Source organism: Camelus bactrianus, chromosome 8, assembly GCF_048773025.1.
Source record: "Camelus bactrianus isolate YW-2024 breed Bactrian camel chromosome 8, ASM4877302v1, whole genome shotgun sequence".
Taxonomy (NCBI): Eukaryota; Metazoa; Chordata; class Mammalia; order Artiodactyla; family Camelidae; genus Camelus; species Camelus bactrianus.
Window position 1 is genome coordinate 6,596,471 of NC_133546.1, and position 27,975 is coordinate 6,624,445.

General features: G+C 43.6%; 1 protein-coding gene across 3 annotated transcripts in view; it reads right to left on the reverse strand.

The window, feature by feature from the left end:
- Positions 1 to 1,894: 1,894 nt before the first annotated feature.
- The window catches only part of MAP3K4 (mitogen-activated protein kinase kinase kinase 4), a 102,979-nt gene continuing 76,898 nt past the window's right edge, over positions 1,895 to 27,975 (reverse strand). The window contains exons 11-27 of one of the 3 annotated variants that reach the window (XM_074368040.1): positions 27,233 to 27,382; positions 25,094 to 25,255; positions 24,419 to 24,552; positions 23,803 to 23,881; positions 22,827 to 22,893; positions 19,451 to 19,547; positions 18,503 to 18,619; positions 15,086 to 15,186; positions 14,335 to 14,415; positions 11,470 to 11,661; positions 10,254 to 10,324; positions 9,172 to 9,288; positions 8,140 to 8,299; positions 6,208 to 6,330; positions 5,473 to 5,579; positions 3,789 to 3,968; positions 1,895 to 2,432 (exon numbers count right to left, since the gene is read on the reverse strand). In XM_074368040.1, the coding sequence (XP_074224141.1) occupies positions 2,412 to 2,432; positions 3,789 to 3,968; positions 5,473 to 5,579; positions 6,208 to 6,330; positions 8,140 to 8,299; positions 9,172 to 9,288; positions 10,254 to 10,324; positions 11,470 to 11,661; positions 14,335 to 14,415; positions 15,086 to 15,186; positions 18,503 to 18,619; positions 19,451 to 19,547; positions 22,827 to 22,893; positions 23,803 to 23,881; positions 24,419 to 24,552; positions 25,094 to 25,255; positions 27,233 to 27,382 (1,959 nt within the window). In that variant the 3' untranslated portion in view covers positions 1,895 to 2,411. Of the gene's footprint in view, positions 2,433 to 3,788; positions 3,969 to 5,472; positions 5,580 to 6,207; positions 6,331 to 8,139; positions 8,300 to 8,989; positions 9,081 to 9,171; positions 9,289 to 10,253; positions 10,325 to 11,469; positions 11,662 to 14,334; positions 14,416 to 15,085; positions 15,187 to 18,502; positions 18,620 to 19,450; positions 19,548 to 22,826; positions 22,894 to 23,802; positions 23,882 to 24,418; positions 24,553 to 25,093; positions 25,256 to 27,232; positions 27,383 to 27,975 lie in introns of those variants that run through there. The other 2 variants (XM_074368039.1, XM_074368041.1) reach the window with 2 other exon arrangements.

Consider the following 27,975-nt stretch of genomic DNA (forward strand, 5'->3'; position numbering starts at 1 on the left):
GTCCAGAAAGGAACCCCTAGGTTTACGGTCAACTGATTTCAACAAGGATGCCAAGACAATTCAGTGGAGAGCGAACAGTCTTTTTAACAAATGGATGCTGGGGCTGATAAATATCTACGTGCAAAAGGATGAACTTGGCCCCTTATCTGATATGATATACAAACATTAAAAATACATGACAGAGCTAAAACTACAAGACTTGGAGAGAACACAGGTGTAGATCTTCATGACCTTGAGGCAGGTCACGGTTTCTTAGATACGGTATCAACAGCGCATAAACCAGACTTCAAAATTAAACCTTCCACACTTCAAAAGAAACCATTAAGAATGTGCAAAGATAAGCCAAAAAATGGGAGGAAAAACATTTGCGAATCATATATCCAGTGAAGGACCTGTATCCAGAATGTATAAAAACCTCTCACGACTCAGTAAGAAGACAAACAACCCAATTTAAAAATAGGCAAAAGATTCAAACAGGCCATCTCACCAGAAAATGTATGTGAATGGCCAACAAGCACAAGAAATACTTGCCATCCTCAGCAAGATACCCCTTCACATACACTAGAATGGCTTTTACGAAAACAAAAGACAGTATCGTATCAAGTGTCGGCGAGGGCACGGAGAAGCTAAAACCCTCATGTGTTGCTGGCTGGGAACGGAAGACAGTGCAGCCACTTTGGAAACAGTTTGAGAATTTCTTAAAAAACTGAACGTGGATTTACCACGTGAGCCAGCAGTTCCACATCCAAGAGAAAGGAAAATGTACAGGTCCCTACAAAGACTTGTATGTAAACGTTCAGAGCAGGGGCATTCATGATAACCAAAGTGGAACTAGTAGATGAATCAGTGAAACACGCGGCCTAGCCTTACGATGGAGCAGTATTCAGCAATAAGAAAATGAAGCAGGAACACACGCTACAACATGCACAAACCTCAGAATTATCATGCTAAGCAAGGAAGCAGACACAAAAGGCCACATATTGTAAAATTCTGTTTATATTAAAAGTCCACAATAGGCAAATCTATAGAGACTGTAAGTGACGTAGTGACTGCCTGAGGCTGGGGGTAAGGAGGGGGGTGACTGCAAATGGACGGGAGGTTTCTTCTGGGGGTAAGAGAATTGTCTAAGACGGATTATGATGATGGCTGTACAACCATACAACTACACTAAAAATCACTGAACTGTGTGCTTTAAATACTATGTAAATTATACCTCAAAAAGTTGTTTAAAAAGTTGAATTTAAAAAATTTCTAAGTACCTGTACAAATCCTTCTGTGATGCCCTCTTTCTCTGGACATTATTTCCATGCTGAGGGGACCCGCTCCCCTGGAGAGAAGGAGAAAGCAGAGCCTGTCTGGGCAATTACCTGCTCAGGGTCACCTGCTGCGTGTAAGGAGTGAGTCACGTATGCCCTAAAAAGATTTCAGGAAGCTGTAAGGTCGATCTTTTAAAAAATTTAATAGCAAAATAATAATAATAATAAAAGGACACCAGCAATGACATAATTTGGGCTATTTTAGAAAACTCACTGCTGAAACATTGACATTCTGAAAAAGATGCTTTCCTGTCCAGAGATTATTCAGCAGTATTTACACTGACCAGGCACCTACACATCTCGGTTTAAAAATAAATGGAGCCCCAACATGTGCTAACAAGGCTTAACCTTCCACCTGTTATAAGCTTGTGGTTAATACGCACAACTTTCAAGGGGCCTTAGTGTTGTTTCATTTCTGACTTCCACTTTTCAGTGAGGAGATTCTCGACCCTGAAGGCACTCCTAGCCCAGTGCCCATCTTCAGACACGGGACTCACCCCTTCTGCTGAGGACACAGGAGTATCAGATAATGTGCTGGCTCTGAAGCTGATAACCATTAAAAGACAATATAACTGAGCTTTCCTAAAATAAACCATTTATTGAAAAAAGAACCTTTTTCTTAAATTTCATTAATCAGCCTTTTGCATAACAAACCCGCGGCTTGCCAACAACAACAAAAGGTCAGGTTTCACAGTCAGTGCACTCAACAAACAGGGGATTAACAAGGCCCAGGACGCCTGATAACACTACAACTGCTTCTGAACCTAGAAAGGTCAAAAATACTACTCTGATGTCACGATTCTCAGTCCCCCGAGACACGGAGGTGACAGAGGCGACGGTCCGTGTACAGTAGTAATGGCACTTAACACGCAGCTTCTCTACCTCGTGGACACCATCGCTCAGGAGGGTCCGTGCCACAACGAACAAACAGGAGCAGCAGGAGGAGTGACGCTCGTCACCTGTGCAGTCTTCAGTCTTGGAAGGTTAAAAAGGCTTACACCTCTTCCCAGCACAGTCTTCATGTAAATATTACATACAGTAGTGATTAGAGAATTTTCCGAGTACACACACCACTAGGCCACAGACTGATGAGCTTCATTCTTCATCTGTGCAAACCTGCGAGGAAGCAGGAGAGAGCTGAGCTGAGCCCCATTCACGCGGCCTCACAGGTAAGTCACCACCCATGCACCCTGATGCCCCCGCACCGTGCCAGCCAGCGGGGAGGCCGAGTCCAGTGAACGCCAGTGCTGAGCGACTGCTCCAGGGACTGCCTACTGAAAGCGTTCTTAAGAATGTATCTGTACCGTATCAAGTCACTATAAATTGGGCCCTTTACACGTCTTCTTTAGGGCTCCATTCTCATTCCATTTCTCCTCTAAATACTCTCCCCAGCAATGCTTGTGTCTCCCAAGTCTGTATCCCACCCCAATTCTTTCGAGTGCCAGCCCCAAATATTCAAATGCCTGTCTGAAATCCCCAGGCAGATGTTCCAAATACACCTCAAACTTAATCTGCCTAAGAGGAAACCATCATCTCCCTGACCCAACCCTCAACCAGCTGCCTTCGACCTGTCTTGGTGAATGAAATCTGAGAAGCTGGTGATGCCCGGGAGCCGCCCGGACTCCTCCCTGGCGCTCACCTCTCACATCCAGTTACTCACTCATGGCCATCTTAACTCCTACGTTATCCCTGATAACTCATCCCTGACCTCCCACTCCCAACCCATTAGCTGTATCAGCAGCTTCCAACTAGTCTCTTGCCTCCAGGGTGACTGTCCTAAAACACAGTTTAATCATGCGATGCTTACAGTGAAGCTGAAATCCCTTCACGTGGTTCCTGCTTCCTTTCCCAGCCTTACCTGTCGCCATTTGCCACAACCTGTGCTCCGTCAGTACTGACCTGGACACACTTCCTTGACCGCTGTCCCCTCTCAGTGGTGCACCTGTCCATGTCTCTTCCACTCTGACTGCCACATTCCTCTGTGTTTCCTGACATGGCTAAACCCTCCCAAACAGCTCAAGTACCTCATTCTAAAGAAAGGAACAGCTGGGACTACCTGGCTGGATTAAATTCCTCTTCTCAGTGACCCTGTGACACAGGATCATACCATGACCACAGCTCTGCCGCATGCTCGGTCATGACTGACCTGCGGCCGCTCTCGGTAGAGATGAGTCATTACTGACCCTGTCCTCAGGTAGACTGCACACTCTCAAGAGGAAAAACCACATCCTTCATCCAGTCCCATTTAAAATCCCATTTAACAGTCCCCAGTGCACCTCAGACCACTGAAATGGAGCAAGGAGGAGAACCTCAGGAGCATTTTCCAGAAGGAAAAACAGATACAAATTTCCTGGCATAAGACATTTAGTTCCTTCCCATTTCAGATACAGATGTTCTAAGTTTCCAGATTTCCTTAAGTGCCAGATGCAAAATACTCAAACACGGAGAGGACTGTACAGCAGCCTGCCAGACCTTGACGAAGGAGTGGTCCAGGAGCTGGCTGGCCGTCCACCGCCTCCGCGGCTCGCTTTCCAGGCAGTGAGACAGGAAGTCCTTTCCTTCCGGGCTTAATCTCTCAGGGATTGGAGGCTTATGCCCCATCCCCACTTTGTACATGATCTGAAAGTTGTGTTCATATTCATGCCAAGGTCTCTAAAACAGAAAGAAAACCAGGTTTTAATGTTACATGGCCACAGAAAAAGGCAACTGCCCAATGTCTTTGGGCATCTCAATATTAACACACATCGGGGCTGGCAAACTTTTACTTAAAGGGCCAAACGGTCAGTATTTTAGGTTTGCAGGCTGTCCGGTCTCTGTCACGATTCAGTTCCCCCACTGCAGCGTGAAAGCAGCACAGGCCAGACCATGTGCCAATAAAACTTCATTTACAAAACTAGGCGAGGGGCAGAGTCTGCCTGCCCCATTTGAATGTCCTACTAGTCCAGCATTATCTAGATGCCATCATTATGCAAATGAACAAATGAAATACATAAAATAATATTAAAATGTCAATAAAACAAAATTCAACAGTTATCTTTACAGGAAGGTTTAATATGCTGCCTTGTTCAATGATCAGCATCAAATTCCTTTAGTGCAAAGCTGATCACGGGGGCAAGAGCTGGGTCTGTGTGGCGTTCTCCTTTGTGCACCAGCGCTCAGTCATTCGGTACGTCCTCCTCAGTGTGAGAACTGGCTCTGTTCCTGATGTATGGGTTAACTGAGATAGCAAGCACCGCGGGCTCCTTTTCTGTATTCACACTAGCAGAAATAACACCAGCTAACATTCATTCAGCACTTACTCTTTTCAGCAGCTGTAAGGTGTAGCTGGATGGAAATTTAATTTCCTACCAATAATACTTAGGAAGTTTCTAACACCCCTGCTTTTTAAGTAGTGCCATGCTCGCACACGCACTGTGCCTTTATACGTTTGTATAATTGTTCAATAGCAGTGTCTTCATCAGAAGATCCATTTTCAGAATTCTCAGATACTGTGTCACGCACAACAGTTTCACTGCCCTAAAAATCCTTGTGTTCTACCTGTCTGTCCTTCCTCCCACTCCCAGAGCCCCTGGCAACCACTTATCCTTTTCTGCCTTTATTGTTTCGCCTCTTCTGGAATGTCGTGTCCTTGGGAGTCATACGGCACGTGGTGTTTTTAGATTGCCTTCTTTCACTAAGCAGTATGCTCTTAAGGTTCCTCCGTGTGGTTTCATGGCCCAATTTCTTTTTGTTGCTGCATAACATTCCATCATGTGGATTACCACAGTTTATCCATTTACCTCTTGAAAGATATCCTGGTTGCTTCCAACTTGTGGCAATTATGAGTAAAGCTGACATAGGCAGGCACGGCCACTCTGTATGGACGTAAGTTCTCAACTTCATGTTTCTTTCTGTAGCTGCTTCCTTCTCTGTGTTTTAATTAGAGCTTTATGCTTTTATTTTGCCGTTCCCCTGAAGAGTTCTCTAAGTCATACATCTGACAAATATTTGGTTCCTAGTCTGTCGCTTGCCCTAACTTATTGTACCTTTGGCAGGTCATGTTCTCTAATCAGCAGGGAATGTGCCCAGTGTTCATAATGACAGTAACAGCACAACCACCGCCCTGCCGACGTGAAGTCCCTGCTCGGCCTGTCCCCCAGGTGCGGGCCCGGCTTACCTTGCCAGTCACCATCTCTATGATGACACACCCCAGGCTCCAGATGTCGGCTGCGCGCCCGTGGCCTTCTCCTTTGGCACGAGTGATCACTTCTGGGGCCATGTATGCTTTAAAAGTCACCAGCACAGTGGTTAAGAAGGGGTTGTGAGTACAGCGCCGTGCATTAACAGAGCCAAACACCACATTAACACGTCTAATATTCCACAGGGAAGAAACTACTGATGATCTGTCTGGGGGAACCTTCTCTGAATTGCATAATAAAAAATATCAAAACTTGAAAATAAATACTTCAAATCGATTTCTTGAATGGACATTTTAGGAGCCAAATTATTTTCTAAAAGACTATCTGTGCAAAACTTCAGACAAATTGTATGCACAATGAAAATATGAAATTTAACCCATAAAAGAAGATATAAAATTTTATGTCATGTTCCTAAACAGTAAAAACAAATCATCACAATTTAAATATAGTATTGTTTCAACTAGAATAGTTATCAATAAGCCCAATGTGAATAACAGGTTTTTCTGGGAAGAAAAAGAGGCCTTTCCCCCTCATCTAACTTCAGGGAGAAATTTGATCCCGCCACCTGACGGGCACTTTCAGGCACGGGCCCTCCTTCACACGGCTGGAAGCCCTGGCCTGCTCTCCACGTCGGCAGAGCAGAGAGAAGGGAAAGTCTGGGTACCGAGCACACTGGATGAGCCCGGCGCAAAAACAAGTCCAGCCAGACCCACCTGCTGTCCCCAGAGTGCTGTTCACTTCACCAGGCATGGTCTGTGCGTTGTTTTTAAGCTTTACTGAGCATCCGAAATCTCCCAGTTTGATCAGTCCAGATGAGGTAAGGAAGATGTTGGCACCTAACAAGGAACAAGCAGCCTTAGCCTCTGAAACACGATGCAGGCACTTTAAAGTTGCCATGGTAACCTAAACTTTATAAAGGCTTATAAAACTTTCCTTGCAGAGTGTAATCATAGAAAGATTTTAAGCCTTATTCACAAATGTTAATATAAAGCAAAGAAATTTTACTATCAGTGCATACAGCTTTGACAAATAAATTCTGAACTGAAACATGCATAAATTCTAACATTAAAAGCCCAGGGAGATACCTAAAAAGAAACTACAAAAAAATACAGATGCCCATGCCGGCAGCCCCTGAAAACCAGAGCTCTGCATGGTCAGCAGAGCCTGTTCCAGGCAGCAGCAGGCACACGGGAGCGGGGCACGCACTGTGCGCTGCAGAGTCGTGTCTGAGGCCGTCACTAGGTCTACTTCAGACTGTGACCGCGAAGACCGTTCCATGACTGTCTCACACTCAACAAGCAGTGTACATGCCTAATGTGTCCTCCAGCTGGACTCTGGGTTACTGCTCATCCCTCAGGGCGGCTCTGCCTTCTCCCGAAGGCTACAGGACGTTATCCCTCCAACTGAGCCACACAGCTCAGCACTATGTGTCCGACAGTAGCTCCGTCCAAAAGCAGTACAGAGCCAGCCACGTTAGACCACCAGCCATGCGTGAGCTGGAGTCTGCTCACTCTCAGAGCCCGAGTGCCCCCAGTGCAGGTGGTCCCCATGGGGGATGACGTGGTGCTAACTCCGCGGTTCTGGAGCTAGCGCACACACGTACACCCCTAGCCATGCTGAGCTACGCAGACTATCCGAAGCCCGCACGTGGACGGCCTGGACTCAGGGGCTCTCAAGGATTCTCTTTACAGCCACAGCCAATGACGTGAAGGTCCCATTTCAGGAGTCAGAACAACCAGAAATGGGGAATGCCCTGGCCTGACCAAGAGCCAATTTAGCAAATGCCCAGAATAATCCCAGATGCGAACAATGTGGTGGAGTGGCAGGCGGGCAACAAGGCTGGTGTGCGCTGGGATCCAGGGTGAGCTGCGGAGAGAGCAGTTACTCCAACAGCCAGCAAGGCAGGTTCTGGTGCAACCCAGCCCCTGTGAGTGATGCCTGGTCAGGAGTGAGGCTGATTCTGGAGTGAACCTGTTTAGTGTGGCCTCAGATGACGGGACAGGATGGAACCCTTCAGTCTAGGGCCAGCTAGAGACAAAATGAATCTGCTGCTCTAATTATCCCCAACACACCCAAATACAAGGGTCAGGGCATGTGCAGTTAAGGCAAATGTAAGAGGGACAGTTCTGAGGCAGAAGCAGGGCTCTTCCCCTCACAAGAAAGGAAAAGCACTTGTAATCAATCCATGTGACCAGATCTTTAGCAGAACTCTCCACTGAGGGTGGCGTAAATAACCCCTCTCCTTGCCTCCCCAGGCTCAGCTGCGAGTCATGATTTCCGACTCACTGTCACTTATATGCTCACAACGGTCATACGTAAATACACGAAGCTCCTAACACAGAAGAAAGGCCGCTCTGCTCGCAAATGTCTGGTAAATACACAGGGCAGGCCAGACTGGCCTATAAGACAGCAAATACCATTTTGGGGAAACAGACTTGGCTAAACGCCGTGCTGAACAGGAAGAGCCAACTCAGACACTCAGAGACGGAGACGTGCGTTCTGTACAGTTTCTTAATGCTGGGCTCTTCATGGAAGGATACTGGAAGTGGAGAAAGGATGTGTGGGGTGGGAACAAGCATCCTGGGAGCAGGTGCTGCGTGCTGGGCGCCAGACGCCTCTCTGGCAGGGCGGTGAGTGCAGAGTACCTTTAATGTCCCGGTGAACGATGCCGTGCTCATGGAGGACATTGATGGCGATGGCGATCTGCTTAGAGTACAACCTGATGACGTGCTCCTGCAGCCCCAGCCGCGACACCTCTTCCAGGGTCCCCTCGTCACAGTACTCCATGAAGATGTACATTTCTTCCTGCGAGGAACCAGATGCAGCCCTGTGTTACCTGCACCCTAAGTGAAGACGCTGGACCGCTTCACTGGCCACGCCCCAAAAGGACCTTCTCTCTAATGCTATGCTACACTTGTCGTCCTGAATACGGTCCTAAATTTGTCTTAAAACAGTCATTTCTGACTCCTCCATAGCGGTGTCTCTGCCTGCCTCCTCTGTCTGGAATTATACAGCTAGCTGGGATAAGAACAGCTCCAAATCGCAGGTGATAAACGCCTGTAATTCTCTGAAATTAAGTCTGCTATATAATCTCAGACAGGGACCGACAGGGCTGTCCCTATAAATATATTATTAAGTACTGAAACACATCCTTTTCAAATCTGAATTTGTGAAAACATTAAAAATCACCGATGTCCAACTTCCCCTGGAAGCTCGTATTCCACCAAGATGCTCCAACTTACTCTCTTTCCCGCAAAGTGTTTATTTCTAAACACAAGGGGGAAAAGAATTTGAGGTTTTAATTTTCTCTCATTTCACAACAGTTCCTTAAGTACATGTAAAATCAAAAACAGCATTACTTCAGTGTGCTCAACAAAAAATGGAAGAAAAAAGCAACGAGAGGCTGTGGAAGGGGCGTTAGAGAAATCCTCTGCTTGGCAGGATGGGTTTCAGTGCTTTATAATGTCGGGTTAACGACTACAGTCTACAACTTACATTTTAGGAAGAACTCCTCTAGTTTCAGAGAGAAGGCAGAAATGGTGTAACTCATGGAGATTTCCTGATAATTAGGCAAAGTTACTGTGCTCTGAAATGAGAAGACCTGTGATGTAGAACAGGACTCCATCTGTGCCCTTACTGATTCCTCACACCAAACAGTGTGACCAAAGGTGGCTTACTCTATGCAGCTCCACACCAAAATACCGAACCAAATTGGGGTGTTTGATGCCTTCAAATATTTTCAGTTCGTCTGCAGTTTCCTTGATAGTTTTATGGTCATTGGGCTGAAATCGAATCTGTAAAAGGAAAACTGTTGGTTACTGTTGGCACCGCCACAAACTAGAAACACACCGACGCTGAACGCCAGAGCAGGGACGCTGACAATTTCACTGTCCAGACCCACAGGACCGTGGTCAGAGGGTCTGTGACTTTACTTCCAGACTTTCTTTCCCTTGCTGCTCCCAGTGAATTAAACACGCCTGCTCTAGAACATGTGATGTAAGATAACAGCTAATGGGATCATCTTCACAACTACAGACTGAATTAACCGGAAGCTCAAACAGGAAGTCATGACAGGTGTTCAGGCTCCCGGCAAGAGGAAAAGATGAGACACGATCCTGTCCTTACAAAGTTTACAGCCACGCTGGAACGTGGCGATCACAGCAGCGCGGCTGAGTCCACACGGGGAGGGTAAAGAAGCGCAGCAGGGCTTCAGGAGAGGGACGTGGGCCGGGCCTGCAGGGGCCTGCTGCCTGCGCAGCCACCGGGGGGACCGACCAGCCCCCCTAGCCCCGTGGCCCTCGGCTCTGAGCCATGAGGGGTCTCCCGGCACAGCCTTCCCCAGGTTGTCCCTGCCCTTGCCATTCTCCCACCTCCAGCAGTTAAACGCTGCTCGTTTCAGAAGTTCATCACCAGCGTTATCTCCCCATGACAACCAAGTCCCTCCACAAGATGCCCCTGCAGACACCGCCCTGCCAGCTTCCACCAAACTGACTTCTGCTTCCCTCCGTGCAGCGCTGAGCCCCCAGTGTGGTGCCGGAGGGACCTGTGCTCTGGGGGCCTTGACTCTCACACCATCTCAGCGTGCTGGCCAACTGGTCCCTGCAGTGTAGCTGCTACAAGGCAGCCCCAGGCCTGGCCGAGTCAGCACGGAAGCACTGGGGCCAGCTCTACACACTAGGAACCTCATAAACACAGGCTTCAATTCCAAGTGTCTATCACTCAGAGGCTTCAAAAAGGCCCCGGAGGGCAGAGCACTCACCTCCTTCATGGCCATCAGCTCCCCGGTGTCAACGCTGATGCAGGTGTAGACCTTCCCGTACTGCCCTTCCCCTGGGACAGGAAAAGACACGCTGCTCTCAGTCACCGGAGTGAGGCTGTTTTAATGCATTCAAATGTGTAACCATCTCTCCCAGTTCCAGATCTATATTTACACATCTATAATCGTGTTCTCTGTGGTCTGCTATTGCAAGATCTAAACTATTTCTGAACGTTTCTGAGTACCCAGAGCCTTAGGCAATCTTTTCACTAGGTCTTACCTGTAAATTCCAGTGTACAGAGAAGAATGCACTTTGGCAAACCCCAGAAGAGGCGTGAAGGTGAGCACTATGCACCCCAGTGCGCACTTCTGAGCCCCTGTGGCCCTGCGGAGGTCTAAGCCGGGAGGTGGGGGGTGGGCGTGGGCAGAGGGGTGGCTCAGAGAGCCTGGCTATTGTGCAAATGCACTCACTGCTGTACGCCCAGGGCTGTGGGAGTGGACATTCCACCAACCCACCTTTTGGGGCGTTAAACTACGGGGATACATGGCTGAGCAAGACTGATAACAAGAATTACTACAATTTATAAAGTGCTTGATTCCTTTCAGTGTTTTCTGCTCTGACAGCTCCACGAACACTTGTGTGTCCTGAGGCTCACAGAGTCCTGGGTCACAGCTGTGGCTGCTTCTTCAGACCCAAATGCTCAGCAGACAGATGCATTTAAATGGGGAAGACCTGAAATACAGCCGGGCTCCTTTTCTCACAATCTAGTAAAACCTAGTTATTTTACAAGAAGCTATTTCACCTGAAAATTAATTAACTGAGCAGTGTTTCAGAAAAGGCTGCTCTATCATTACTTGTATCCAGTCTCTCTTCAGTAACGGTCTTAAGGGAATAAGATAAAAAGAATACAGACTAGAACAAATGGGTAAAATCTATATAGTTAGTTCTCCACTGGCAGTTTCTTAAGTTATCAAGCAAAACTACTCAATTTAATGAACGACTGGAAACCCCCTTTCAAAAAATCTCACTTCTGTTGCTCTTAGAACACATTTTACAAATGAAACCAAAACCCAGAACCCTCTACAAAAGATAAAAAGGGTGTGCTTTTGTCATGTCTGAAGAGAAAAGGGCCAATCCTGTAAGATTTAACCTAAAGAAGTGTAATTGTTGCTATTTCTAACAGAGCCATCTTTTAATCAAGTTCTGTATTTCCCTTACCAATTTTATTTCCTCTTTGCCACTTAAAGGTCACCTTCCTCAAGCCAACGTGCATGACATTATCGTAGGATTTAGGGGTGTCGCAAACTTGACCAATGATATTCTTTCTCCTCATCTCTCGGTATCTCTTCTCTTCGAACAATCGGACCGACTTCTGGATGGCTTCTATGGGTCCTTGCTTAGAAGCAGTATCTGCAGGGAGAATTGCCAACTCAGTAGTCCCCACAGCTATAATCAGGTCAATTTCGGGCAAATAAAAATAAAAACAGAGCAATAAACATTTGCACTCCATCACAGTGTTACTGACTCAGATATACCACAGGGGAATTAAAGTCCATCAAACTCTAACACCTGCAGAGGACACCACCCAGCATATAGATACACACACACAACACAGAAGCTGGTCAGACAAAACCGATCACTTCCTCCCCCAAGACTCTTGGTTAGACTCTGCAGTAACCACCCTCTGCGTCTAGGTTTCTCCTCTCTCTCCAATCCGCTCTCACTGACCAGAATCACCTTACTAAAATACAAAATCTGACAGTGCTATTCTCCCACATAATTTATGTCATGGTCCATCACAACCCGTTTATCAAAACTCCAAGGCCATTATGCAGGGTCTACGCGGGTTCATTTCTGTAAGCCACACCCCCTTTCTCCACCCACAGGCTCTGGACCAGCCCTACTGAAAAGGCGCTACGGAAAACAGCAACCGAGCCGCACTCCTCGCCCCTGTCCCCACTTTCCCGTCTTCTCACTGCCAGGGCTCTGCAGAAATACTGCTCCTCTTCCAGGAAGCCATCTCTAGGGGAGGCAATTAAGTTTTCCTGTCTCGAGAGCAAAGGCTCTGGAATCAGAATGCCTGGAACAAAGCCCGGGCTTCACCATCTTCTAGGTGTTTGACAATCGGCTAGCTAATTAACTTCCTTTATACACCAAACTCCTAATCTGCAAAATGAAGGTAATAATACCTCGTTTACAGAGATATTGTGAGGACTGAGAGAAATCACACACATAACACTTTTAGCCCAGTGCCCGAACACAGGAATACTTGGTAAGTTTTAGCTATCTTATAATTTTTATTACTCCTTATTTTCCCATCAAGCTATCTCTATTTCTCCAACTTATTTTATCATGATTTACAGTAAGAAATATCTTTCACATATACAGACATCTAAAACAGCAGTTACGAACTTTCTAAGAGCCTGTCTTTTCCGACAAAGAGATCATTTAGGATGGGGTGAGTGAAAGGCTACTTTGAGAAAGAAATTCCCAGAGATGTACAATGGTCCAATTACAGTGTCCAACTACAGTTACTTCTTAAAAACATAGATCCTCGTTTCCTTTACCTCAATACATGCACATCAAGTCTGCTGGGCACTGAGCAAGAGTTCACAGCGGTGAGGCCATGGACTCCACTGTCAAAAAAAAAAAAGGCCTTTCCCAGAAACATTTAACAGTAAAAATTTCTCAAGCTTTCCCAGTCTTTAATATGTCAATGTAAACTGTAACGCTCCCAAGAGTTCCCAAGTTTATTTGACCACAAAGTATTTGTTTTGAAAATTATTACGAAGACCTGGTATCCGTGGGAAGCACTGGTGACGCGAGAGCCGATGGAGAAACCCTGCTCCCCTCACCCAGCCCCGAACCGATGAAATTCCCCACCCCCTCTACCCACACCCAACCTGCCCCTGGACAGCCCAACGCTGCGTCTCAGTTTCTGCCTCCGCTCCTTTGCCAGAGCCCACCTGAGCCCAACATCTCATCGTCTGACAACGCATTACTACAGCAGTGTCCCAGCCCGTCCCCGTGTCCTCCCATTCAGGCAGCAGTTAACCCACCTCAGCCCATTCCCTCTCTCCGCCCTCCGTGAGCACAGGTGGCTTCAAGCTCAAGAGGCGTCGGGGGCTGCCCGCCACCTTCGGGTAAGGCCTTAACCATTCAGCCCATCGCTGACGACAGACCATGGTCAGATCTCCCCTCGCCCTTTCCATTTCGCCTCCACTGACATCCACACTATCTGGTCTGACCCAGCTGCTCTATTCTTTAGTCACTGGGCCTCCAGATGTGTTTCTCATTCTGTACTTTTCCTCCTGGCTTGATGCAGACCTGTCCTTCCTGCAAGGGCCAGTTCAAGCCCCAGCGCCAGCCACCCTCCCCACCCCTCAATCCCTCCTGAAGGCTCTGGGCCCTGGTGGACCACCCCCCTCCTGCTCAGCCACACATATTGGCCAGGGGCGCTGTGTGGAAAAAGCCCCGGACCTGGAGGCAGAAGCAGTGCATTCTGGCCCCAGCTCTCTATTTACTGCCTTGACCAAATTATCTGGCCTGTCAGAAACTGGTATCATTTATAAAAAGAGAACAGAATCTATTCTGCCTGTGGCTCAAAATCGTTGTGACGAAGAATATGTGAAAACATTTTGTGGCTCATCAAGTGCTAGACCAGGGGTTTTTCCTATTTATTCTTTTGATTTGTACTGACTCATCACCTGCTTTGTAAGATAAATGCTTTCTCTCAACTTCTTAACATAAGAAATAAAGGGTTACTCATTTCACAAATATTTACGATATTCCTACCATGTACAAAGAATTATGCTAAGGGCCCACCTAGATGATACATAAAGTTAACACAGCTTAAAGAATACAAAACTGAGCAGGCCATGTTCCTGACCCAAAGGAGTTTGTAATCGTAAGAAACAGGGAAATGTACACAATCACAGCACATAAGAAAGTGATGTCAGACGTATAAAAGAGATCACAAAACGTTCATGCAGAAGGTCTAATAATTCAGAAGCTAAAGCGTATTTTAGCTGAAACCACTCACTTTCTGCTTAAACATTTTAAGTTCAACATTCTTTCTCTTACCCTTAGTCTGGCTGATAAGTGTCCGAAGTTCCCAACTTCTTCGAGTTGACCCACTTGAATCACCTTTTGGATATGCTGGTTCTGCAGAAATATTTTCCATGCAAATTAAGACAACAGAACAAATAGGCTCATTTAATTCAGAGCAAGACTGGAATGGTGAGTAGTGATGATTAGTTACCATCAACCTGTCATTTCTGGTGATTAATTTCCATTTCATGTGAGTGTGAAAAGCTGTCTCTACAATCATTATAGTCAGTTGCACCAAAGAAGGTGTTAATGGAGTTACAGAACTTTAACTGCATAAACTTCCCACAAGGAATAGACAACTGAGGGGAAGCTTGACTCTTTGGAGGCCCCCCTCAAGAGGTCCTGCCCGGGAGCCCAGCAGGGCTACAGCAGGAGCAACTGCTAGACTCCTAGTTCTGCAGTGCAATAAAACTTCAGCATATCATCAACAAACACAGCACCACTTCTGTGTATTTTTAAAGTGAATAAGAGTGCTCTGCAATTAAAATATTAGGGATAATAATTTTTAAAAAGTATTAAGCAAAAAAAGTAGAAAATGCAAATACAGCTAAAAAGGCTTCTATGTTAAAAAGCCAATGTGCTCAGCGTTAAATCTTCTTGCAAAGCTCTGTTGTTTCTCATTCTTCATTTCTGTTAACAGCAGAACTGGCAACAGTAGAAACTGGTGGACCGAGGCAAAAGGTCAGGTCAGCTGGGGATGCAGCTGACAGCCCTACACACTCACCATCTCGCTCCTCAGTGGGGCTTGAGTGACGACTCAGGGACCTGAACTGCAACTCAGCTGCTATGGAAGCCAAGCGATCGTTTTCAGGGACACTGGAACCCCTGTTTCAATATTGTTAAAAATTAAGCTATCAATTCAATGGAACTCAGAATGACAGACCTGTGAGACTCTCCTAGGCAGTGACTCTCAACCGGGGGTGATGCTGCCCGCCAGGAACATCTGGCATCTAGGGGGTAAAGGACAATGCGAAGGACAGCCCCAAACCAAGAATTATTCACCCAGAACAACAGTGCTGCTGCTGAGAAACCTGGCTCTGGAGTTCGGAAGGACAGCAACATTGCTATCCCTCCACAGCCAACACACGAGAACCTGACTGCGTAAGACATTATTTTATGTTAAAAACAGCAACAAAAATTAAAAAAAAAAAAAAAAAAAAAACACAGTATTTACTGAAGTGTCACTAATGTGTAATGAAAGCGCCATAATTTAAGCCCAGGATGGATAAAAACTATGAGCCAACCCTGGTTAATTTTTATTTAAAATGATCATCACACCTATATTTCTGTACTTAATTCTGTTAAAAGTGCTAAAATCATTACATGTTTCAAAAGAGCTCAAATCTCTCAATAAGCAATTGGAAAGGAATACCTAACGATTTCTCAAGCAGTAGCCAAGCAAAGGTGCAAAAGCAGGAGGCGCAACACAGAAGGGACAGAGCGAGTCTGCTGCTTTTGTAGAACAGAGCGAAGTGCTCAGCAATCCAGAAAGAAGCCATCCAGAGTAAATAAAGCCCAGAATTAAATAAGGGGGAGTGTTAAAACTGTAATTCAAATCATCCAAAATAAGTAAGGTGTTAGTTTACTAATAAGTTTACTGCCTATTCTTTAAACAATATAATGAAGTATGGTAGCATTTATGCTCTTTTTTTTATTATACACTGAGTGGGTTTAGGGCAACAAGGTCTACTGGACAGACGTTCACAAATTATGACGTATGCAATGCTTTTCCATTTCCCTAAACTCTCAAATCCAGTATAGTACTTGTCAAGTCTGAAGAGGGGGGCATCTTCTCCTGCCATGTAGTTCATTACGAAGTCTTCGTAGTACCATTTCATGGAAAAAGCACTGATGCTCAAGTGAAGACACACATCCCACTCCTGAGCTGTGCCGAGACCGGGACCATGGAGAAGCCGCTCCACGCCTCTGTTTTCCTGATTTCCCAGAAATGAAATTAGCCAAAAATCCTCAGATTTTTGCCAGGGTTAATAGGCAAGGGAACACACTTACATGAAGTGGTTCGGGTGAATGTTTAACAACTAGCTGCAGGGGGAACGGGGAGGTTGGAGACTTCAACAATTTCTCTGGTGTAACGACTGGTTTGCAAAATTCCTAAAAAATTATCAATCAGCTCTTGCCAACCAATAAGAGCCAGATCCAGCAAGCACAACACGGCAAACATTTTTTCCAAACAAGGTAAGATAACTGAAGCCCAGCCTATTTCCTAAGTCAAACCATATCAAATCAAAATATTTATTGGATTTGTGGGGCAAAAAATTTCACTGGCTGATGTATCTCTAAGACATTCTGGGGCTGTACACACACCCACCAATGCCAGGAAGCGCAGGTACCATTCTGCTTCCTCACAGCACGTTCACAGCCTGGCACGGCGCTGAGACCCCAGCTTTCGGGCACAAGGCGGTGTATCTCAAGGTCCACCCCACAGGTTCCCCGGGAAGGGCCACGGCACGAAATTACAGCGAGCATGTGCCAGGCTGCAGGGCAGCAGCGGGGCTGCTGACCCTCGGTTTTGCACCTCTTCACTGGCTCTGCTGGTCTCCACTGCCACACACCCCTCCATAAAGAAAACTTTATTCTTCTGTAGAAAAAGGCATTCGAGGTGGCACGTTACGATGGTAGTAAAATTTCTAAACCTCAAGGATCATCCTAAAGCATCTATGAAGGACACTTATGAAATTCCACTCACAAAGCGCTGAAAAACTACTTATGCGAAGCCTAGGACAAAATGCGTGTGTGTCACTGCTACACCAGCGCACACTTAGGGTACACACCACTGACTTATAAAAGCCTTAAACCGCAGTTCATGAGATCTCTAGTTCTGGAGAAATCTTGTGAGCGGGGAAGCAGCAGATGTGGGACCAGGCACCACGGTTCTGGTGAAGAGTTCTCCTCAACTACGACTGCATTTTAGGGCACGTGGCTTCCCGTACTGTATTTATCAAAAAGACAGTTTCAACCCCCCAACAGGGACATAAAGCCTATGCGGCAATGTTTGCCGTGAAATGTTCTATACATAAAAAAGAGAGTAAATGGGAATTTGTTCAATGTTAATTGTTAATTTTTTTAGTTGACTGCTTAAGCTGTGAAAGACTGATTTTTTTTAGGTTACAGACATTTGTCATTAAAAATTAGGAATATTAATTATTTAAATGAATGAGAAAAGTGGAAATATCTGTAGAAATTTGAGACTGTTATAACGGAAGGCTAAAAACACTCTAGTCTATTTTAAATTCTAAAGCTATGTGTCATCTTTCTGCCAACATTATTCTAAGATTTTTTCTTAGGAGCAGGATACAGAGCACTGAGTTCCTTCACAATTTCATCTTTTTTGGTCAGTTTTGTTTGACTCTATCACCATCCTTACTGGAAGATGAGAACAGTGACAGAGTCCATCCCACCAGGCACCAGGATGGAATTAAGAGTGACCAATGTCCCTTCTCCATTAAGTATGGGACCTTGACGGCCAAAACAAACAAACAAACAAGTGAAAAAAACCCAACAACTAGAAAGGGCAAACTGCAGCATCCTCATTACTTATAAAGACAGAAGACTTCATGCAAGAGACTTCAATTTTTCTGAAGCTTGCTGAACGCCTGAGCGCTTTCTCCAATAACGGTCTGTTCTTCACATGAGACACAAACCCCATGAACTCCTTTTTCCAGTTATAAACTACTTCTCATCAACAACTGTATAAATTAGGAAGCTTGGTTAGAAAAATGAACCTCTTAAAAAAAACAAATCACCACCTAATGGTATTAACTAGAAGTCATCTTTGAGTAGCTCCTCAGAAGCTCCTCAGCAAAGGCGCTATTTGCCAAAACCCACGTATCCGCGGGCCCACTCCTCTTCGCTGATACTCTGTGTAGTTGTTATTAGCAGAGACGCTGGGCATTTGGGCCCATATTCACTCCAGGGCAATACAAAACTCAGGCAGATTATCTAGCTGCGCTGGTCAGTGCTGGAGCCCCAGGGCCATGACACCCCGCTGGGGGCCTGAGCATCACCCCTGCCACCGGAAGGCTGTCCCGCCATGTCTCGGGACGCGCCCCCAGAGCTGAGGTCACTGCAGAGGGGCACACGGGCGGTGGGAGGGGACATGACACAGATGGAGTGAGACTACCTGGCATCATGGGCACTGCTGATGGGTTTGGGTGGCGCAGAGTCGCTGCCTGAGGGGCCGGGACGCCCAGCGGCGGGGCTGCCGTGGCTCCGCGTGTCCGAAGGCACGCTCCGGGTGCTGGGAGGAGAAGAGAAGCTTCAGGAACACAGGTGAGAAAAGGGGGTGGAGTCTCAGTGGTTTTCAATTAAAAATAAAATAGGGGGAGGAAGTGAAAAAAAAAGTTTAAATATTTTTAAAATATTTTAAAATATAAAATGCAAACTGTCCTTTGAGACTCAGGTCTAGATATGAAAATGAAAAATAACTAATTTCACACTATTTAAAAACTGCTGTCCTTTCCTTGGAAATACTGTTGAATAAATTAACTTTGAAAAACTGAGTATACAGGGGAGAAAGGATGCTTGATACCTCAAGATGCAGAAATGCCACCACATTCAAGGCAAGTATTCTGAATGTACTAGAGTTTCAGAACTCACTTTAGTATTTAAGTTGCTCCGTAGTTATATACACACAAAAAAGTCAAAACTGAAAGGGTCACTCCGGTTTTCCCTCCACTTTTAAACTGGCATTTAGTTTCAAATGTTTCAAATGTTTACTATGCTTTGTGCATAGTATGAATTTGTTTCCCTAAAGTTATTTTTCAAAGAAAGAGAAAGAATTATTCCAAAGCTGGAAAGCATTTAGTAGCTTGAGGTTATAAATAAGCTGAGAGGCTAAGTTATCTTGAAAGGTTCAAGTCTATTTTAAATTTGCGTGTCTTCTTCTTTTGCAACTAAGGCAATGTGGTATATCCTCAAGATAACGAAAAAAAGAGTTTTAAAAAACGTATAAACAAGAACACAGAAAAAAATGCTTAGTTATCAGAGCAAGCATCAGCAGCTCTCAGAGTATTAGCATGCTCATCAGAGAAGAATGCATAAAGCACATGACTAGATAAGCGCCCAATACCTGAATCCCTCTGGCGTGGGGATAATTAGATGGGGGTTAGGAGGGTCGCTGTGGCATCGAGGCACCTTCACAGGACGGGGGCTGTTCCGATGAATGGCTGCCAGGGGAAAGAGCGACAAGTGCAACTTGTTAAAGGGCCAGCAGAAAACTGTCAAACCAGGCAATTCAGTGGAAATGGGAGGTGGCTGACTTTTGCTGGTGATCAAAATAAAACCATTTATCTAAGTAAGAAAATTATATTACATACATAAATATGAGGAAAATATCACTTTCTGAAAGTTAATAAAGTTCTATTACACGTTCAAACTTTTTTCCATTAAAAACATTTTTAAAATCCTGGCGTGAAACATACATAATGTGTATGGAACCGATGATGTGACCTATTTTAGAGACGGATGAAATGTAGCTTACGTGGCATCTCTCTACTACAAAGGAGTTCCTTACGTTGCCTGCACTTTTAAAGAGTCTGGTGACACTTCAACAGGTCCTGAGTTGGGGAGGGGTCACTGTCATTTTCCCGAGTACCTAGAGTTTTATTTGATTCCTTTAAACCAAATGAGGAGGGTGGGCACAGTTTAAATTGGTTTTTTTCAGAACATGTTCTCTTCTCTTTTTAAATATTCTGGTAGAAGGTAAATGTGGATAAAATTTAAAACAAAATTTAAAAACTAGATAAAACCGTTTCTTTTAGCAAAATTTAAGGCACCTTTCCTAGTAATTGCAAAAACGCTGACAATTCTACTTTCCCAATCCCTAGATGTAACCAGTCAGGAACATGGTATTACACTTCGTCTAATTTTCCCTAATACATTTTCCTCTTATTTTTAATTTTGTTTGAAACTCTTCTTAGTTTTTTAAAATGTCTTACTTTCTCTTCATATATTAATAATTTTAGTCTACATATGTTTTATTCCAAATATGTTTTATCCTAAATGGAAATAGTTCTTTCTTCCTCATTTTTGTTTGTTTACCTTTAATAACATTACATAGGAAGACAGAAGTACCAAAAATGAAGAGATCTGAAGGGAAAACTTGCAAAAAAAAAAAAATCAAGTAATTATTAAGAAGAAATTCAGGTAATTTGTGTCTCTGGCTCATTATCTCAACTATTACAATGCTAAACGGAAGAAATCCAACAGCAACAAAGGCAAGAAGAAAAAAATAACAAGTGTTTTGCTGAGAATGGTGATATCTTTAATTCAGCAAACATTCTGAGAACTACTGAATCAAACATTACCACAAACTTTTCCCATGAAGGTATAAAATAAAGACATTCTGTTAAAACACATGCATACAACTTTAACATCCTTCATGCATGAAAAAGAGTGTTTCTTTAAAGAGTACATATATCTAATTGTTGTAAAACTGTGCTACTTCATTAAAAAGAAAATCCAAATGGCCAATAAACATAAAATAGATGCTCAAATTTCACTAGTGGTAAACATTTATTATAGAGATTTTTTTTGTGGCAAAACTAACAAACGTCCATAAGGACATGGTGGAAAGAATTGTACGTCCCTATGGACACAACACAAATGCTGAAGAGAATGAATTGGATGGAACCCTGTTGACATGGAGGGATTTCTATACTTGTCAGATAGGAAAAGCAAGAGGTTAATATCCAGCGTGATCCAGTTTTTATGCAGTAAATGCCAGGAAAACAAACAATGCTATGCTTGTGTGATTTCATGGGCATAAAGAAAGGTATGGTAGAATGCATCTGTGTAACTACACGAGCAAACGGAAAATACAGAAGCTTATATACTAGACTGTTATCATTAGTTACAAGCATAGAGCAGAGGGAGAGAAACAAGCAAGCAGAAGAGTAACACCAATGTTCTCTCACCTTCATTAATTTCCCTCTAAGGAAAGAGCACAAAACTAAATGACGACTCCCGCCACGTGCAGAACACTTCAGGTAATAACAAAGTGTCATCACCTCCTGAAGCCTCATTAGCGTCTGGTGTTAAGCACTAGAAGGGGAGGCTCAGAGATGTTAAATGAGCGGCCCCAAGTCCACCTGGCTCCCAGTCCAGGGCTGTCTCCACCACCCCCGTGGCTGAGAGGACGAAGGGCAGCTCACGCCTGCAGGGAGCGCTGTTGACCGCCTGTGCCCCGCAGGGTGGGGGAGGCAGAGCACAGCGAGTGCCTCGCCGGGTAGCAGGGATCACCCCTGGGCTGCGCAAGTGGGAAGAGGTTTTTCCTTTTGTAATATTTTCCCATGTGTACGTTGTCTACATTTTTTTACATATGTTTCTACACTGTAGTTTTTTCTACAATGAATATGATTTCTTACGTAATAAAATATTTTAAAGTAATTTTTACTGAATTATTGATCATGTACTTTTAGAGAAATATTTTGAGAAGTCAGAAAATCGAAGTACTTATGACAGTATGCTTAATCAAAAGTTTGAAAGAATACAGTATGTTTTACATAGAATGTTCGAGCAGTTTTACAAATGGTAACTTTCATTTCATAGCTGCCTTGTGAGAAAGAGGAATAAACTGAGTGAACTTTAAAGACAAAGAACGAAGCACTAAAACCTGGTCTCCTAAACGCTGAGCAGCTAGCAAGTACCCTTTAAGATACAGCTGCTGCTCACTTTACATTTACCATTTATGAATTATTTTATTTTGTGTAATTGTAATTGTTTAAAATTTCTAAGTTTTCATTTTTGGGTATTTATTACATAAAAATGCAGTTTTGTTTTTGTTTACTATCTCAAGAATGGGGTCAGACAGCCTTTTTCTAATACACATTTTAAATTTCAACATACACTGTAAAACTATGTATTAACTGTAACTTAAAACTGCAATTTAAGTATATTATGGAAGAACTTAACTTTTTTTCATAGTAAAACCAAATAGGAATGGAGGGAAAACCAATCAGAAATATTCTATGTTAGAGAGGAATGGGCACCTGGGAAGCTGCGAGGAAGCTAGCTCGTTCTCCTCCAACAGGTGCGGAAGGGCGGGCAGAACAATCATCCTCACCCACCTCCATCAAGAAAGGCCCTAGCTGCTCACAGACAACTATTTTCTCCAAGTCTTTCCTCCCCAAAAGAAAAGAATTTAAGGAGGAGAACAGAATGGGAATGTTGATGCACCAAAAAAGGAAAAAAAATGTAGTAACACTGTTGGCAAGCACAGAACACCTGGTGTTGGCATTCTAACCTTCCTGCTAATTGAGAACGACTACTGTGGAGTTCTCTATAGATACACACCTCATTCCTAGAACTTTCATTGTCATTTTCCTGAATATTCTTACAGAACCTCTATACCATTTTAAATGACTGCAATTGTAAGACAACGTGCTCACCCAAACCAGCAGGTTCCAGGAGAAACACTTTAACTGCTGTCTCACCAAGGTACAAACCTGTAATAGGGCTGTGTGGCTTTCCTATCACGTGGCCGATGCATTCATTCATCAAGGCTTGCAAACTCTAGAAACCAAAGGAAACGGGACAGGAGGAGAGAAAAATGTACACTCTCTCAATTATATTAGTAGCACCAATTAACCTTTCGGTATATTTAAAAGAAACATGCTATCCTTAAGAAAATGCTTTCAAAGTTACTTTAAAAGAAAACAGGTACAGTGCAGTGTACTGTTCATATGGGTTTACATGCAATGTGTGTATGTAGACGAACTGTAGTAATTTTACCTAATAAAACTGAAAAAGGAAGAAAAAAAAGCTACAGAATGAGAAGACATTGTTCAAACTGCTCTTGATAAGCTTTTTAACGAAGAATAAAACACTTATATTCTCAAAAAAAAGAAAATAGGTATAACATAAATCAAACACAAACTGCACATAACTTAAGATAACAGACACTCCACTTTCATAAGTAAAAGCAAACTGCTATTCAGTTCCCTATCATGCAATGATGTGTATAAGCGAGGAACTTCTACTTCTGTAATCATCTCTACTGTCTGGAGGCTAAAATGAATGAATTCACATTTGAACAGTGTCCTTTTGATCTGACAGAATTGATAATATTTAACCTTTGGCATTATGCTCTCAAATGACACGCACCGAACTGAAACAGCTCTCCCCTGTTCCTCACTAAGCTGCTAAGAAGCAGCAGCACTTTATAAAACACAAAACTGACAAATGTCAACGCAGGCTGCACGACCAACTGCACACTGACTTAGCTGAACAATACTGCTGTAAAGGGAAAAGCGCACTGAATGTCTCACACACTATTAAGAGTGCTTTAACTCCTCAGCCTCATCATCACAATTATGTGAAAATATTTAAGAAGCACTATTAAATTAACAAAAAGATACACAATCAGGAATAAGAGTGATCAATTTACTTGTTTTTTAAGGGAAAAAACTTAATATCCCATACCAGGAAGTCATCTTCTGGTAGAGCTGAAATAAAAGCAGGTTCAATAGCTTGCAGGAAGTCGAAACCTTGAGTTGCCCATCTGTAACAGGGAAAAAGTTCAGTAATCACAAAACAATCCAGCAAATGCCGTGGCAGTTTTAATCTATACGATACTGAAGAACAATCTGACTGGAAAATTACTATCTAGGACAAAGTACATTTCTTTGTCTATACATCCCTCGGGGAGTAAGTTTACAGTGTGTTTTGAGAAAGACAAAAATGGCTTCTTCATCAAGGAACTGGCTACCAATTTGTTTTCCATTTATACTAAATAACAGGTGTAAATTTCATGAAGGAGGAAAGAAGATTAGCAGTCAGGAGGGCCTGTCCAGGGAGAATGTGAACTCCTTAAAGAGTACTCATTTGGGAACAAATTTTTTTTTAAATGTTTTCCAAGAGTCATAGAGAGTTCATGTAAACAGGCTTATTTAAAGAAAAGAGAAAGAAAGAAAAAAACCTGATCACCAAAGAGTTCAAAATGCTCCTTTCTGTGTCATCTGCTCAGAACTTCCACATAAAATGTAAGGACGCAAGACCACCAATCCCACATGAAGGAAACCACCTACGTGCTCGTTACCTGGGTCTTGTGCCTCTACCGCTCTCACACTTAGTTAGGACGTAATTCATCCACTTCCGGGCAAAGCTTATATACTTGTCTCCTATCTTCTGTCTAAACTCGCCAGACATCAAGCGAACCACTTCTTTGTGATACTGTAAGAAGATTTCATGTGCATCAAAATTAAGAAGAAAACAATTATACAAATGCCTAAACGCTGTAATGCCACGTCTGTTTAAAACATCACTTTTCTAAAAACAAAAAGCAAATGCCAGTGACCTTTACATATTCTGAAGAGTATATTCATGCTCAGTTATATTCAGTTTTATTTATATATATATATATATATATATTCAGCTATAGAGAATATGTCTTAAAATGCCATTTCACAAGTGTTTTACTTATAAATTTAAATTAAGAATATGCTTTTAGGACATTAAACATCTCTTAAAGTAGGGTTTTAAATACAAGTGGATAGTTGTAAACACAAAATAAAAACAGGGTAACCATCCGACAGTTTAAAAGTAGAGCAACGTTTCTGATACGCGGCAGCGGAGTGAGATGACGTTCCTAGCTAAGCTGTGATTACAACAACGAGATCGTGACGTCTGCTGCACGAGAATCCTAATACATTTTATAAGTAAATTACAAAGCAACTGCAGAACTGCGCTGTTTTTCCTCTTATTTCGTACCTACCTCGAACCCAAAATTGTAGCCCTGAATCATGGCTTCCCGGTAGTACTGCTGCAGCGTGGCGGACTCGGACTCCTCAGCCTCAGCGTCGAATTCTGAAGTGAACATGTGGGCCACTCGGTCAATGGCAGCGCTGATTCTGTTGCAAAGCTCTAAGGCATCATTCTAAAGAGTCCCAAACCATAATTAATCCAAAACGAAACGAACCGCACAGTACCTACTGCATGCTAGAGGAAGATTTCTTTCATCATCACACAGACATCAACCACTGCAATGTCCTTCAGCCGTATTCATTTTGGTTATTCAAAAGGAATGACCAAAATTAGAAAATATTATAGTATTTTCATCTTTATCTGTATTAGGTATTCTTAAAATCCTACGAAATACAAGAGGGAAACAATCCACTTAAAGAAGAACGCCTAATTACAACGTGGTCTCTGCACAGACGCTTACAGCTTCAACATGTCTCCATGTCCGCTGCCAGCTGTTTTCTGCCCTCGGTGTCTGCACAGCTGTGAATATGGATCCAATCCCTCAGAGTGAACTAACGATGTGTTTCTAATGACCCCACAATGTATCAAGTCATACTCTTCTTCTTGTCCCTGGCTACTCCCTAGCCCAAGGGTCCTCAACTGGGGCCAAGTTTATCACCCCAGGGGACACTTGCAATGTCTGGATATATTTTTTGTTGTCCAAACAAGGGGATGTAGGGGGAGTGTGTGTGTGAAATCTTCTGACATCTTTTGGGTTGAGCCCAGGGATGTTGCCAGACATCTTACAACACACAGGACAGCTCCCCAAAACAAAGAATTACTGATTGACCCAAAATGTCAACAGTATGGAGGCCGAGAAACTCTGCCCTAGTTCAAGTTTTGTTGTCTCTCCTAATCAATACTACAATAGCTCCAAATGGGGTACTCTTTCCACACACCCTTAAACACATTCATGTGTACACACAGTCTCTATCAGGCAATTCCCCTATATATTATTCCAAAATATTCTTCCTGAATCTTCAACATTCACTGAGGCTACAGAATAAAATCCAAGATCTCTCAACAGCCTGATTTTTGCCCACTTGATTTTACCAGCCTTCTCTCCCACTTCTTTCCACTGTATACACCAAGATCCAACACATCAGACCACAGGTTATTCTCATAACCCTGGTCCATGGACACTGAGGCCCAGATGTTTCTCATATTAGTCCCTTCCCAATTTACATCTTTTGAAATGCCTCCATGGTGGCAATTCCTAGATGTTACCAGGAGGATCTAATCTCTCCCTCCTCTGTACTTTACATGAGAGTTCAGGTCCTTAAGGCTGTAAGTTCCTTAAGCTCAAGAATAACCAACATGTTACATAAAATTGTGTCCTCTCCAGAGTACACTGATTCAAACTAAAAGAAAAAACAAAAGTCCCCTGCCCTGGCATTAGAATGGGATGACAATCCATAAGCAAGAACGCTTACAGATAAATAAGACAAATCAGACTGACAGAAGAAAAATGAGTATTTATCAAAATACTTCTAATTTCAAGAAGTCCTGCTTTAAGAAGTCAAGCCTTAATGTGACAGAGAAGACGTAACTGACGACCTGTGGAAAATTGCAGATGGACCAAGACCGATGAATAGAATACAAAATAGAAAGCAGTGAAAACAGGAAATGATGGGAAGAGACGGCGAGGCTCTGGCCCGTCATGAGCTCTGAAGACCTTTCTACAACTGGCTTTCTCTAAAACAATCACTGTGGCTGAATCGTCTGTTAAATAAAAGACTACATAAATCTTCTTTCAAATTACACATTGTAGATTCAAGGTAACTCTAGTAAATACTGGTAACTGCTAAAGGAGGAATAAATTTGGATTAGGAATGAAGAGACCTAAATTCCAATATTAACCAGGCACACGAACATTAAGAAGTCACACAACTGTTCGAATTGTTATCCCGTCCAGTCTAACATTCTACAGTTTCAGGAAAGATCCGGGAGATTTTTAACTTAGACATGGGAAAATGTGTACTGGGAAGAGAGGACAAGTTAAGAAACAAAGTCCCTTGAGTGATATTAAACTATAAGACACGGATTCTCCCCTGGCATCTTCACATCTTTAGCAAATAAGTCAGCTAAGGTAGAGCTGACAGTGAAGTACCTTCAGCTGCTGCAAAGCTTTGGCGATGACCGGCTGACTGGACGTCTGCTCCTGGCGCAGGGTCATGAGACCTTCAATGGACTGCTGGAAAGCTTTTCTCTGAATTATGAGATGTGCAGACTCCATGACAACTAGCAAAAGATTATCCACCTGGGAGGGAAATCAAGCACACGCTTAAACACAGACCCAGTTACTGTCTTCCATCTAGTTCAGCTCCCAGTCCCCAAACACCACCAATCTCAGGGCCACCAGGCCAGCAGCCATCTGATCAGAAAGTAGCTGTCAAGCAAAGCTCCTCCCACAGAGCAACACACTGCAGTGGGCACTGGCGGCTGAGATCTCCAGTGCAATGGTGAGAATCCCATGGGATTATGTGAGCGTCATGTCTCTGAAATATCCTGGAACTCAAGTAACTCAACAGTCCTAGGGCTGTGTGTGTATGTGTGTGTGTCTGTGTGTGTGTGTGCTGAAGCCACAGGTGAAGATGGAAAATGCAGGAATAAGAGTGGGATGAGATGAGAGGCCTTGAATGAGACAGAAATCAAGACTTTATGATTTTTACTGTTTAAGTGATGATCATTGCAGTACTTTGAGTAGACCTGTGATGAGATGTGTGAATTATAAGCATCATTCTTGAAGTATCAAAACAAGCAAACATATAGAATTCGAGGAGGGAAGGCAAGGATTGAAGTAGGGAAACTAAAAGTGGGACCCTGCAACAGTTCAAGAAAGGGCTGACAGGT